The following is a 13,492-nucleotide window of genomic DNA, read 5'->3' as shown; positions in this document are numbered from 1 at the left end:
CCTCAACCTCCCGGACCCAAGTGATCCTCCTGTCCCAGCCTCTTGAATAGCTGAGACTATAGGCATGCACCACTATGAGCAGCTAATTGTTTTTTTTTGTTTTGTTTTGTTTTTGTGGGGTTTTTTGGGGGTTTTGTTTGTTTGTTTGTTTGTTTTTGTAGAGACAGGCATCTCCCTATGTTACCCAGGCTGCTCTCAAACTCCTGGGCTCAAGCGATCCTCCCGCCTCAGCTTCCCACAGTGCTGGGATTTCAGGCATGAGCCACAGTGCCAGCCTTCATGGTTATTTTAAATAGGGTGGATGGGGAGGCTTTACTCAGGAGATGACATCTGAGCAAAGATGCAATGAAGGAGGTGAAGGAAGGAGCCGTGCAATGACTGACGGAAAGGCATTCCAGGTAGAAGGCACACAGGTGCAAAGGCCCTGAGGCCGGATCCAGGCTGATAAAACAGAGCATTTTAGCAGTCTCCTCTCCCTGCCATTTTCTTTCTCAAAATTGACAAGCACAAGTGTCCCCGGCCCAAGCACTGCAGAGAGCGCAGCATCTCTCCCCGTGACCATGACCCAGCTACTGCCTCTTTAACCTTGAATGCCTTTTTGGGGGCTCACGTGTCACCCAGTGGCGAGTGAGCCACCCTTACTTCAGAAGAACGGCATGGGGTGGGGGGGCCTTAGGTGGTGCCCGCCTCACCTATGACTGCCAAAAGCGGTCATGGGGTTATTTTTAAACATGGGGAGGAAGTATTTATTGTTCCCGGGCTGCGGAGAGCTGGGCGGAGTGTGGAATTCTTCTCGGGAGGCAGTGCTGGGTCCCTTCCACCATGGTGAGTACAAGGGCTCCAGGACGTGATGATGCCGGGTGGGCGAGGAGGGGAAGCCACTACAAGCAGGGGACCACGGCGGAGGCGGAGGAAGGAGGCTCTCAAAGCCTCCAGCCCCTTGTGGAAAAAGCCCCGCTGACTGCGCGCGCACAGAGGAACCCCAATCAATGCCCCGATAGGCCACAAATAACAGCAGCTCCCGGGGACTCACAAACACAAAATAAGAGAGTTGGCTTTTTTATGGCTTGTCTACTGACCTCTCAAGGAATCAATAACTCCCAGGGCTTGCAAAATGGGATTGAACGCTTTTAAGGATCAAATTGTAATTCTTTTCTCTTGTTCAGGCAGCTGGGAAAAAGAATGTTTTTGTTTTCACCTTTTGAACTTGCAAATTTAAAACCTTTCTTCCTGTGCTGTTGAGTTGCGTGTCCCCCTCCTGAAGTGGGCAGCTCCCAAATCAGGGTCAGCGCAGGACGGAGAGTGGTTAGGGGCAGGAACTCTGGAGTCAGAATGCCCAAGTTCAACTCTCCAAGTTCAATACCCAAGTTCAACTCCAGCTCTGCCTTTTGTGTGTGTGTGGCTGTGCGATCTTGGGCAAGTGACCCAACCTCTCTGAGCCTCAGTTGCCTCCCCTGTAAAATGGGGATGATAATAATAGTATCCGCTTGACAGAGCGGTTATGAGAATTAAATAATAATACATATGTAGAGTATTGAAGCATTTGCTGTTATTGAAAGTCAGAGAGAAGTGGGGTGGGGAGGAAAGGTCAACTCGCTCTTCTCTGCCCTGTTGACATGATGCAAGGACAGGACATTCAGAGAGGAGGTTTTGCTGCCATTTGGATCAAGGGAAAATTGTGGGGTGTGGGGCGCAGTTGGGTTTTAACACCTTGAAGAACTGTCATTTCATCTTGGCATTCATCATGGCTTAGTGAGCCTGACTTTTTCTCTCCCTCCAATCAATTCTCATTCTGTGCATTACTGAGCTTTTTGTGAAATGCATCGGAACAAAAGCGGCTGGATCCTGCAGGGACGATCTGTAGGTGTGGCCTCCATCCCCAGGGACACACCTGTGGCTTCTCCTAGTTAATGAAGGAGCCACTACAAGATGCACAAACGCTTATGATCCCCTGGGACCAGGAGGCTCTGGAGAAACTTTATGTCGTGTCCTTTGCTCCCTCCAGCGTCACTGTTTTGAGACCTGAGTGTGGACGCTGTACCTGCATTTCACAGATGGGCAGCTGAGCCCTGCAACAGAGATGAACTCACCCAGAGAAGGGGCCTGATCTAGTTTTTTTGACTCCCAGCCTCTCACTCTTTTAATCAATGCTTTTTTCCCCCAGGCACCTAAGAAAGCAAAGAAGAGAGCCCAGGGCACCAACTCCAACGTGTTCTCCATGTTCGAACAGACCCAAATCCAGGAATTTAAGGAGGTGGGTGCAGCTGTTGAATCATCCACATGGAAGGAAATCCCACCCGTGAGGGAGAACCTTCCTTTTGTTCCATATTCCCAGCAGGGACTTTTCATTAGATGCCTCTGTCCTCCAAACAATCCCAAATTCAGCCCGAATGGATGTGTAAATTTTTAAAAGAAACTGTTTTTAATAACTTCGCTGATTATCAAAGTAAAATATATTCCTTGTTGAAAAATGTCAGAAAATTTTTCAGAAAAGCACAAAAAAGGAAATAAAAACTACCTAAAATTCTATTACCTAGAGATAATCAGTTCGCATTTTGGTATATACCCTTCAAGCCATTTTTGTTATCTATGTATATGTGTATTAAACAAAATTATAATCTTCTGTGCCCACTGATTACTACCTGCATTTTTTTCTTTGAGAAATTCACCATTAACATTTCCTATCATATATTTAAACCATTTTTCTATGGTTAAATATGACATTTGTTTATAATGTTTTACTATTATAAATAACACCTCTTTGCTTGTATCTCTGGTTACTTCTTGGGAGTAAAGTCCTAAAAGCAGAACTGCTGGGTCAAAGGAACTTAAAACAACAACAACAAAAGAACTAAAAACAGGCAGAACTGCTGGTCCGAATTGCCCCCCAAAATCACAGCACTAATTCCTATGCCCAGCAGTCTCAAGAAGAGTGCCTTTCCCCACATTTCCATCAACACTGGGTATTAATAGTCACAATTGTTTTTGCCAGTCTGAGAGGTAAAAAGCAGTATCTTCTGGGTTTTAAATGTTACAGTCTTTGATTATTAACCACTAGCCCCGTTTGAAACCCCATCGCATTCGATGGCAATGGACCTTATGAAGAGAACCCAAGTACCAATTAGACCAAACTGCACACAGGCTTGGAAGGACAGGCTCGGAACTCATTTTCCAGCAGTTGTGAGGGCTCACACTGACTCATCCACATTACTACCTGGCTGTCCAGAGGGAACTATGCTAAACTGATGCTAAAGAGATCAGTCTGCTTTTGTGTGTGTGTGTGTGTGTGTGGCAGAGTCTGGCTCTGTCACCCAGCCTGGAGTGCAGTGGCACAACCATGGCTCCCTGCAACTTCAACCTCCCAGATTAATCGATCCTCCCACCTCAGCCTCCTGAGTAGCTGGGACCACAGGTATACACCACCGTGCCCAGTTAATTTTTGTGATTTTTGTAAAGATTGAGTCCCCCTGTGTTGCCCAGGCTGGTCTCAAACTCCTGGGCTCAAGCAATTCTCCTGCCTTGACGTCCCAAAGTGCTGGGATTACAGGCGTGAGCCGCTACACCCTGCCCTAACGTGCTTTATATCAAAGGGGAAACCATTTGGGCTTCGAAACAGGAAATGAGCAGTTGTACCTTTTGTCCTCACTAACATTCAGATTGCAGGAATGCTGTGTCCCATAGGGAAAGAGAAATTCCTGAGACAAGTGTCATATCTGAACTTGAGATCGTCACCTTCCAGGGAGAAAGCTACACCCGCCTCTTTTCCCAACCCCCGGAATCAGCTACGGGGGGTGTGGGCAGGGGATGCAAAGAGCTCAAAACACGTAGCCAGGATTCCCCATTTGGGTTTGTTTGTTTGTTGTTTGTTTGTCTGAGTAAATGGGATTACAGGTACTCACCACCATGCCTGGCTAATTTTTTTGTATTTTTACTAGAGACAGGGTTTCACTGTGTTAGCCAGGCTGGTCTCAAACTCCTAGCCTCAAGTGATCCTTCTGCCTTGGCCTCCAAAGTGCTGGGATTACAGGCGTGAGCCACTGCACCTGGCCTAAAGCTATTATTTTTTTAAAAAGCTAAAAACTGGTGTTTCATCTGACCTCCCCACTCCCTAGCCTGCCCTGCCTGTAAAATGGGACCAGTAATCTGTCTCAGCTGGCGGCCAGGGAGGTTCTCAGAACTTTATAAATGCCCAAGTATTTCACAAATGAGGAATCATGGGCCAGGCACAGTGGCTCACACCTGTAATCCCAGCACTTTGGGAGGCCGAGGTGGGCAGATCACTTGAGGTCAGGAGTTTGAGACTAGCCTGGCCAAAATGGTGAAACCCTGACTCTACTAAACAAAAATAAACTGGGCATTGGTGGTGCGTGTCTACAGTCCCAGCTACTCGGGAGGCTGAGGCAGGAGAATCGCTTGACCCCGGGAGGTGGAGGTTGCAGTGAGTCGAGATCACACCAGATTGCACTGCAGCCTGGGCGACATAGCAAGACTCTTTCTCATAAATAAATAAATAGCTTTATAGGGGTATAATTTGCATATCATAAAATTCATCTTTTAAGTGTGCTGTTTTGTGGTTTGTAGTATACTCACAAAGTTGTGCAACCATCACCACTATCTACTTTCAGAATATTTCCATCACCCCAGAAAGAAACCCCATACCCATTAGCAGTCACTTCCTGCTCCTCCCTCTCCCACCAGCCCCTGGCAACCGCTAATCCATTTTCTGTCTCCATGAATTTCTTGTTCTGGACATTTCATAGAAATTGAATCATACAATATGTGGTATTTGTGTCAGACTTCTTTCACATATGTTTTAAGGCTCATCCATGTTGTAATCTTTGTAGGAATTTCCTTCCTTTTTATGGCTGAATAATATTCCATTGTATGGACAGACCACATTTGGTTTATCCATTCATCAGCTGATGGACGTGTAGGTTGCTTTCAGTTTTGGGCTACTGTGAACAATGCTGTTACACACATTTGTGTTCAGGTTGTTTTTGGTTTTGTTTTTGTTTTTCAAGATGGAGTCTTGCTCTGTCATCCAGGTTGGAGTTCAGTGGCATGATCTCAGCTCACTGCAAGCTCCGCCTCCCGGGTTCAAGCAATTCTCCTGCCTCAGCCTCCCAAGTAGCTAGGATTACAGGCATGCGCCACCACGCCTGGCTAATTTTTCTATTTTTCATAGAGATGGGGTTTCACCATGTTGGCCAGGCTGGTCTTGAACTCCCGACCTCAAGTGACCCACCAGCCTAGGCCTCCCAAAGTGCTGGGATTATAGGCATGAGCCACCATGCCCAGCCTTGTGTACAGGCTTTTATGTGGACATGTTTTCATTTCTCTTGGGTATATATCTAGCAGTGGAATGTCTGGGTCATATGATAACACGAGGCCTAACATTTTGAAGAAATTGTTGGATTATCTTCAATTGTTGACTTTTGATCTGAGGTCCTGCAATGATCTTTGAAGATCCCAGAATCCACTCCTGCCAAGTCCTTGGCCCAACTTCTTGGGCAACTCTGCCAGTTTCTCCCAGGCTGAGCTGCCAATCACTTCCCTTCCACAGGCCTTCACTATCATGGACCAGAACAGGGATGGCTTCATCGACAAGAACGATCTGAGAGACACCTTTGCTGCCCTTGGTATGTCGCACCCTCTAGCCCTGCAGGAGGGTCTCTTTATCTCACATCCATGAGGAGCACGAGGTGGGACCATCAGAAAAGCCCAAGATGGGTGTCATTTCCCAAAGAAACAACTCCACCACAACTGCTCTTTAAGACAAATTTCAGGGGATGGGAAAGAAGTGTTTAGCCTTTGAGTGTCTTCAGATATCTTTTATCTCCTGAAATAACTTTTTTGTGTGATTTTGAATGCAATGTCAGCTCACAACAGGAAATGGGGAAAAATGCAGAAAAGTATAAAGGAGAAAATGACATCACCCAGAAGGTCATATTCCACTGTGAACATTCCAGCCTCTTTCCTCTAAGTCTTTCTAGACATGTCTGTTAGGTTTGGGTTTTAGTTTTTTAAATTATTGGAATCATTCTCTTTTGAATTCATCTTCTAAAATGTATCATCTCAACAGTGTGAGCACGAGTACATGGAGTTTCTTCAAAATATACATGTCTAATCTGCTACCCACCACCACCTTACTCCTAACCGTAGAACTCAGGGCAACCATACACAGCTGTGCAGACGGTGCACTGCACAATTCTACAGGGAACTATTCACATTTGTAGTGAGTGTAGCTTTTTATACTTAAAACATACATTGGCTTAAAAAGTGACAGATTTTTCTTATTTGCACAAAGGTAGGCTTGTGGCAGGACTAGAGCAGGTAAACCAGAACCTCCAAGGCTGTGGGTTACAGCAGGTTTAACTTGAAAAAATTCCCTCAGGTGATCCTGATCCGTCTCTCCTGCCTCCAACTGTGAAGGGCTAATTTACAATACAAGCCTTTCCCATTTGAGTGAAAAATGAAAATATCTGCATTAAATGTTCCAGGTTCTGAAGACACTATTTTAAATATAACGAACTGGCCGGCATGGCGGCTCACACCTGTAATCCCAGCACTTTGGGAGGCGGAGGCTGGAAGATCACTTGAACCCAGCACTTTGAGACCTGCCTGGGCAACATGACAAAACCCTATCTCTCTAAAAAACTACAAAAATTAGCCAGGCACGGTGGCGTGCACCTGCAATCCCAGCTACTTAGGAGGCTGAGGCACGAAAATTGCTTGAACCTGGGAGACGGAGGTTACAGTGAGTCGAGATTGTACCACTGCACTCCAGCCTGGATGATAGAGCCAGACCCTGTCTCAAAGAAAAATAAGTAAATAATGAACCCCTTCCCACATCAGATGTTAGGGTTGCTTCCAGTCATTTGGTTATTATAAATAACACTGTCAAGAACATCTTCTCACATAAGATCTTTGCCCCCATCCACCCCATCTCCGATTATTTCTAGACTAGATTTCTTGAAGTGGAATCCCAGGGGCCAATGGCAGTGTCATAATGGCTCTTTCTCCCCCAGCTCTGAGTCCCTGAGTGTGTGTTTCCTACCCTAGGGCGTGTGAACGTGAAAAATGAAGAAATTGATGAAATGATCAAGGAGGCTCCGGGTCCAATTAACTTTACCGTGTTCCTCACAATGTTTGGGGAGAAACTTAAGGGTAAGGTCGTGTGTGTGTGTGTCTATGTTTCTTTGGGGGGCTGACAGAAGATCGTTAACTTTAAAAGAGATAAAGCACCATTGGAAAAAATAATGAAAACAGCAGTTTGGCTGGGCGCAGTGGCTGATGCCTGTAATCCCAGCACTTTCAGAGGCCGAAGTGGGTGGATCACTTGAGGTCAGGAGTTCAAGACCAGCCTGGCCAACATGGTGAAACCCCATCTCTACTAAAAACACACAAAAAATTAGCAGGCACGGTGGTGTACACCTGTAGTCCCAGGTACTCAGGAGGCTGAGGCAGGAGAATCCCTTGAACTGGGATGGCAGAGGTTGCAGTGGGCCGAGATTGTGCCACTGCACTCCAACCTGGGTAACAAAGTGAAACTCTGTCTCAAAACAAAACAAAACAAAACAAAACAAAAACACAGCAACTAACATTGCTCCAGGACTTAACCTAAGTCAGACCTCATGCTAACCACTTTATACGCATTACCCCACTTAACAGCAACTAGGAGGTGCGCTCTATTCTTATCCTCAGTTTACAGATGGGGAACTGAGACTAAGAGACAGAAAGTCACTTGTCTGAGGCCACACGGCTAGCAAGTGCCAGAGTTAAGATTCGAATCCCAGGCTTTCGAATCTAGATGATGTTTGACCGTGGGTTCTCAGCCCTCTCTTTCAAAATAGAGGCTCAGGGATCAGATGAAAGCAGGGTATTTTTCCTCCATGCAAAGCAGCCTTGCTCTGGCCCCTTCATCTCTGGGGGAACTTGGGCCCAGCTGCCTGGGGTGCCAGTGGTTCCCAGCCACCCCCAGTACATGTAACCCCTGTGTTCCGTTTCAGGAGCGGACCCTGAGGAAACCATACTCAACGCATTCAAAGTGTTTGACCCTGAAGGCAAAGGGGTGCTGAAGGCTGATTAGTGAGTGGGGTCTGTGGGGAGGAAGGGGGTTCCCTGCTTGCCCCCCTGCCCCACTACACATGCACAACTGACACCAACACCTGCTTTCCTCTCTCTCTGCAGCGTTCGGGACATGCTGACCACGCAGGCGGAGAGGTTTTCCAAGGAGGAGGTAATGGGGTCCTTCAAGCACTCCCTGTACCCCAGCTCCTGGGTTCTCCCTCTGGGGGGCTCTATCTCCCCCTCTTGTCTAAAGCACCCCTGACCCCACACTGACAGGGAACCAGCTATCGTCTTCTGAGCCCTGGCCTCATTTCATTCTCTGCCACCCTATGAGGTAGGGACTAGCATAACTCCCAATATACAGATGGGCAAACTGAGACTCAGGGAAGTAAAGTCACTTGTCTAAAATAACAACAATCACACCTGTAATCCCAGCACTTTGGGAGGCCGAGGCAGGAGGATCACTTGAGGCCAGGAGTTTGAGACCAGCCTGGTCAACATGATGAAACCCTGCCTCTACTAAAAATACAAAAATTAGCTGGGCATGGTGGTGGACGCCTGTATTCCCAGTCACTCAGGAGGCTGAGGCACAGCACGAGAATCACTTGAACCCGGGAGGCAGAGGTTGCAGTGAACCGAGATCACGCCAGTGCACTCCAGTCTGGGCAACAGAGCAAGACTCCATCTCAAAAATAAAATAAAATAAGATAACAAAACTAATAGTAAATGCCAGGACCTGGATTCAAACCTAGGTCTATGTGACTGCAGGTTCTGCCTTCCTCACGATGCATAGAGACCTGCTTAGAGCATGAAATTATTGTAGTGTGAAGGGCTGCCACATACTGTCATGTGAGTTGTGCACTGAACAACTCTTCTAGATGTCAGTTTCATAAAACTGACATCTAGAAAATACACAGTCATCAGACTGTGTATTTGTTGCAACAGCTTTCCAGAACTGGCAGTAAACTGTCTGGTAATAATTTTTTTTTAACTCAGTGACCTTTTTCTGGAGATGCGGTAGTGAGTTTGGTAGAAGGGGCATTTTTGCTCATTTGCCAAAGCTTCTGTATGAGCAAGCAATGGTGCCGTCAACCTTACTAGTGAACCTTAATGAGTTGATTTTAAATGCCCCCTCATAGCCTCACAGGCCTCTCTCCATCAAGTTCCACATTTTACTAAAAATTGTATGTAGATTTCCCCTCCCCAAAAATTCAAGCAGCTAAAAGGGCTGCCTTCACTTTCCACCTGCTGTGGGCTTTGAACAAGCTCCTTAACCTCACTGCACCTCAATTTCCTCATCTGTAAAGTGGGAATGATAATAGAAGCTACCTCATAGGAGATTGCAAGGATTTGATACGTTAATGTGGGGAAAATGTGAACTTGTGGCAAAGGCAATACAAGTGCTGGCTATGAATAGCCAGTATGGTTTTTTAAAAAAACTAGCCAATGCTTTTTAAATGGGGAAAGTTTGTATAAAAACAAAAATCTAGATTTCTGATGCCCTGGTCCCTGTGGCCACCTTCATGTCACCTTTTTAGATTGCCATGTGTCTCCATTTAGCCACAGGACCTATCCTGCTCTCTTAAATCACCTGCCTGGCCCCTTGAAACTCTTGAGTTTGTGATGCTGGTGGAAGGCTGGGTTTCCAGGGACATCTCTGCATGATGTTTATTTGGGAGGGCCCTTGAGGTCAGGGAAGAACAGGGAAGGGCAAGGAAGGAAAAGTGCATGAAGGAAGAAGTTGAGCCAAGATTCAGGCCCAAAGACCAGCACCGCTGACTCCCCAGGCAGGGAGCTCATTCAATAGCTCTCCTGGGAGGCACCAAGTTGGGCGAGATGGCCGCGCCTTTATACCCCCACACCAATCCCATCCGCTGGCTGTAGGCTGCCCCAGAAAGGGCATGACCTTGGGCGAGGGGGCCCTGCAGCAGCTGGGGAAGTCCTTCTCTGGAGGACCCTCTGAGTGGCCCATGTTCCCATCCCCCACCCCAGCTACCCGTCCACTCAGGCCCCGCCCACAACCCCCCACCCTCTGTCTCAGTTCCCCTCCCCTCATCCTTAGCATGTCTTGCTGGCTCATTGCAGATTGACCAGATGTTCGCCGCCTTCCCCCCTGACGTGACTGGCAACTTGAACTACAAGAACCTGGTGCACATCATCACCCACGGAGAAGAGAAGGACTAGGAGGGGGCTGGCTGCTGCGCCCTGGGCTCGTCTTTGCAGAGTGGTCCGTGCCCTCATCTCTCTCCCCCCAGTACTGCTTCTGTCCCCACCTTGTCTGTTAGCTGTGTGGCTGCCCCATTTATCCACTTCCATCTTCTTTGCAGCCTGGGTGGCTACAGATAACCTCATGGCCGCACATCCTAGAGATGGAAATCTATCCAGAGGCCATGTTACAATAAACAGGAGGTTGTGTATTTAGTCATGACATTTCTCTGACAGATAGTGCCTCAAGTAAGGAAGGTGAAAGCAGATGAGTTAGTGACAGCCTTGCAGTCATTATTGAATCTTGGTGACTCTTTATTTAAGGTAGACCTTTGCAGCCACTCAAAACTGTTTCTATTAAGGACCATGTTTTACTGGAATGTTACCTGGATGACCACAGCCCTCTCTTCCAAAGAGCTCAAGCATTTAGAGGGCCTTGCTTCCACGACATCCTTCCCTTAGGATGCCATCGGAATGCCTCTCCTGCCAGTGACAGTGACAAGAAGGAAGTGGCCTGACACATGGTAGGAACATAGCTCCTTCAACAGTAATCACACCTGCCAATTCTAAGAGAGTGATTTCTAGTTTCAGATAAAGTAGAAGTTGTCTGTACTTCTTCCCTAGCAAACTAGGGGAGTGATACTGACTTCTGACCCTGTCTGGGGCCCAGGCCTGGATGTGAGTTGACCCTTGACTTTGAGTGACCACAGTCATGGTTGAAGCATTCAGGTCTATTATGGCTGCAAGATTCCCAATGTAAGAAACAAATAGGGCCAGGTGTGGTGGCTCATCCCTGTGATGCCCGCACTTTGAGAGGCTGAGGCAGGAGGATCACTTGAGCCCAAAAGTTTGAGACCAGCCTAGGCAACATAGTGAGATCCAATCTCTACAAAAAATAAACAGCCAGGCATAGTGGTGTGCACCTGTGGTCTCAGCTACCCAGGAGGCTGAGGTGGGAGGATCGCTTGAGCCCAGGAGGTTGAGGCTGCAGTGAACTGCACTCCAGCCTGGGTGGCAGAGTGAGACTCTGTCTCTTAGAAAAGGAAAAAAAAAGAAAAAGAAAAAGAAATAGGTTCAAATAACTAAGAAGTCCAAGGGCTTCAGGCACAGTTGCATCTAGGAGCCCAGACAGTGCCCTCAGAGGCTGGGGAGGCCTCTGTTTCCTGTCATGTTGCTCTGCTCTCGGCAGTGGCAAAATAATTAAGAGCAGTTCCTGCCCCCTTTCCAGCCCCTTAGCAATCCTAGAAGAGCATACTCCTCTCTCTCCCAACTCCACACAAACCTCAGAACAGGGCCTCGTGGGATCCCTCTGGGGCACCTGACCCCTGAACCAATCACCATGGACTGGCAAAGGCAGTGCTCTGATGGATGGACGGGCCTGGCTCAACTGATCAGCCCTGTGCTGGGGTTGAAATCAGAGCCCTCCTGAACCATATGGCCTAGAGATGGGCGGGAAGATTCCCCGGAGGAAAACCCGAGAAGCAGCAGGGAATGGACTTCAGGCACTTCAGGTTTTCAAGAGAATTCCAAGAACCCTCCCAGCACTTTGGGAGGTCGAGTCGGGCGGGTTGCTTGAGTTCAGGAGCTCGAGACCAGCTTGGCTAAAATGGCAAAACCTCGTCTCTACCAAGAATGCAAAAATTAACTGGGCATGGTGGCACATGCCTGTAATCCCAGGTACTCAGTAGGCTGAGGCAAGAGAATCACTTGAACCCAGAAGGAGGAGGTTGCAGTGAGCTGAGATCACTCCAGCCTGGGCGACAGAGCCAAACTCCGTCTCAAAAGAAAAGAGAGAATCCCAAGAACCTAAGAACACAGCCCAAGTCAATGACGTGATGGGAACAAGCTGAAATTTGGTGACAGAGTGGAGCTGGGGTCACAGTGAAGGCAGGAGGGCTCAGGAGGCCAGAGGAGCCACAGTTAGGGCCAGTCCTCCAGGCTTGACAATGGCAACAGTGCCATCCGTGGCAGGAGCTCAGGGCCGAGCCAGCGACAGGATGAACGAAACTGTCTTCTGGCTGCAGAGACCTGGGGCCCCTTTCAAAGCAGGCTTCGTGGGCAGGGACCCAGGGGAGTCACGGCCCCACCCCATGACCCAGGATGCCCCACACCCTGTGGTGACCCTTGCCCCTCACAGCCTCCCTGCACTCCAGAGTCGGTCCAGGCTGAGACCCTCATACCCCGGGCTCCTGTGGTCAGAGATGCAGTCCGGCACCAAGAAGGCGGGACTCAGGACACTCCAGGGCAGTGCGTGGTTCTGGGCAGGACACTGTGCACTCAGATCTGCAGTGACATGCTCACCCACGACAGACACACGCAGAGATGGAGACATGCAGAGACACACAGAGAGACACAGAGATGCACACAGATACACAGTGAGCTGAGATCACACCACTCACTGAGCTGAGATCACTCCAGCCTGGGTGACAGAGCCAAACTCTGTCTCAAAAAAAAAAAAGAAGAAGAAGAAAGAGAATCCCAAGAATGGGTACAGACATGCAGAGACACACAGAACACACAGAGACAGAGATACAGGGACATACAGAGATGAACGCAGAGATACAGAGACACACACAAATACAGACATGCAGAGACACACAGATAGGGACACACAGAGACATACAGAGACACACACAGAGATACAGAGATGCACACAGATACAGACATGCAGAGACACAGAAACAGACATACAGAGACATACAAAGAGATACCGAGACACATAAATACACACAGAGACACACAGATACAGACACACAGAGACATACAGAGACACACACAGGTGCAGACATGCAGAGACACACAGAGACAGAGACAGAGGCATACAGAGATGCACACAGATACAGACACGCAGAGACACACAGATACACAGAGACACACACAGGTGCAGACACAGAGACAGAGACAGAGGCATACAGAGATGCACACAGATTCTGAGACACACACAGAGACACTCAGATACACAGAGATACAGACACACAGACATATATACAGACACACAGACACAAACACACAGAGACACAGACTCAGAAACACAGATATACACACATGTACACAGAGACACACCCACAGAAGCAGATCCAGCATGCCCCCAGCTCCCACTTCCCATCCGCAAGTGTTTGCCACACCTCGGGTGGCCAGCGGCGTCTCAGGATCCACACTTTGGCTCCAGCATGGCCCCTCCCCCGGGCTAGTCCGTTACACCTGGTGGACCGCGTCT

At 48.2% G+C, this 13,492-nt stretch overlaps 1 protein-coding gene across 1 annotated transcript; it reads left to right on the top strand.

Annotated features, from left to right (window-relative positions):
* The first annotated feature begins 634 nt into the window (after positions 1-634).
* On the top strand, positions 635-10,491 carry MYL2 (myosin light chain 2). Its single transcript, XM_003907162.3, has 7 exons — positions 635-825; positions 2,165-2,254; positions 5,564-5,639; positions 7,063-7,167; positions 8,010-8,088; positions 8,191-8,239; positions 10,156-10,491. Exons 1-7 carry the CDS (start codon positions 823-825, stop codon positions 10,252-10,254), a joined length of 501 nt encoding a protein of 166 aa, XP_003907211.1. The 5' UTR covers positions 635-822; the 3' UTR covers positions 10,255-10,491.
* Positions 10,492-13,492: the final 3,001 nt, after the last annotated feature.

Source organism: Papio anubis, chromosome 9, assembly GCF_008728515.1.
Source record: "Papio anubis isolate 15944 chromosome 9, Panubis1.0, whole genome shotgun sequence".
Classification (NCBI taxonomy): domain Eukaryota; kingdom Metazoa; phylum Chordata; class Mammalia; order Primates; family Cercopithecidae; genus Papio; species Papio anubis.
This window is presented reverse-complemented; position numbering and strand designations above follow the sequence as displayed.

Coding starts and splice junctions, on each gene's coding strand:
- MYL2 (XM_003907162.3), top strand. Junction 2,255..5,563: donor AAATCCAGGAATTTAAGGAG/GTGGGTGCAGCT, acceptor TCCCTTCCACAG/GCCTTCACTATCATGGACCA. Junction 8,240..10,155: donor AGAGGTTTTCCAAGGAGGAG/GTAATGGGGTCC, acceptor GGCTCATTGCAG/ATTGACCAGATGTTCGCCGC.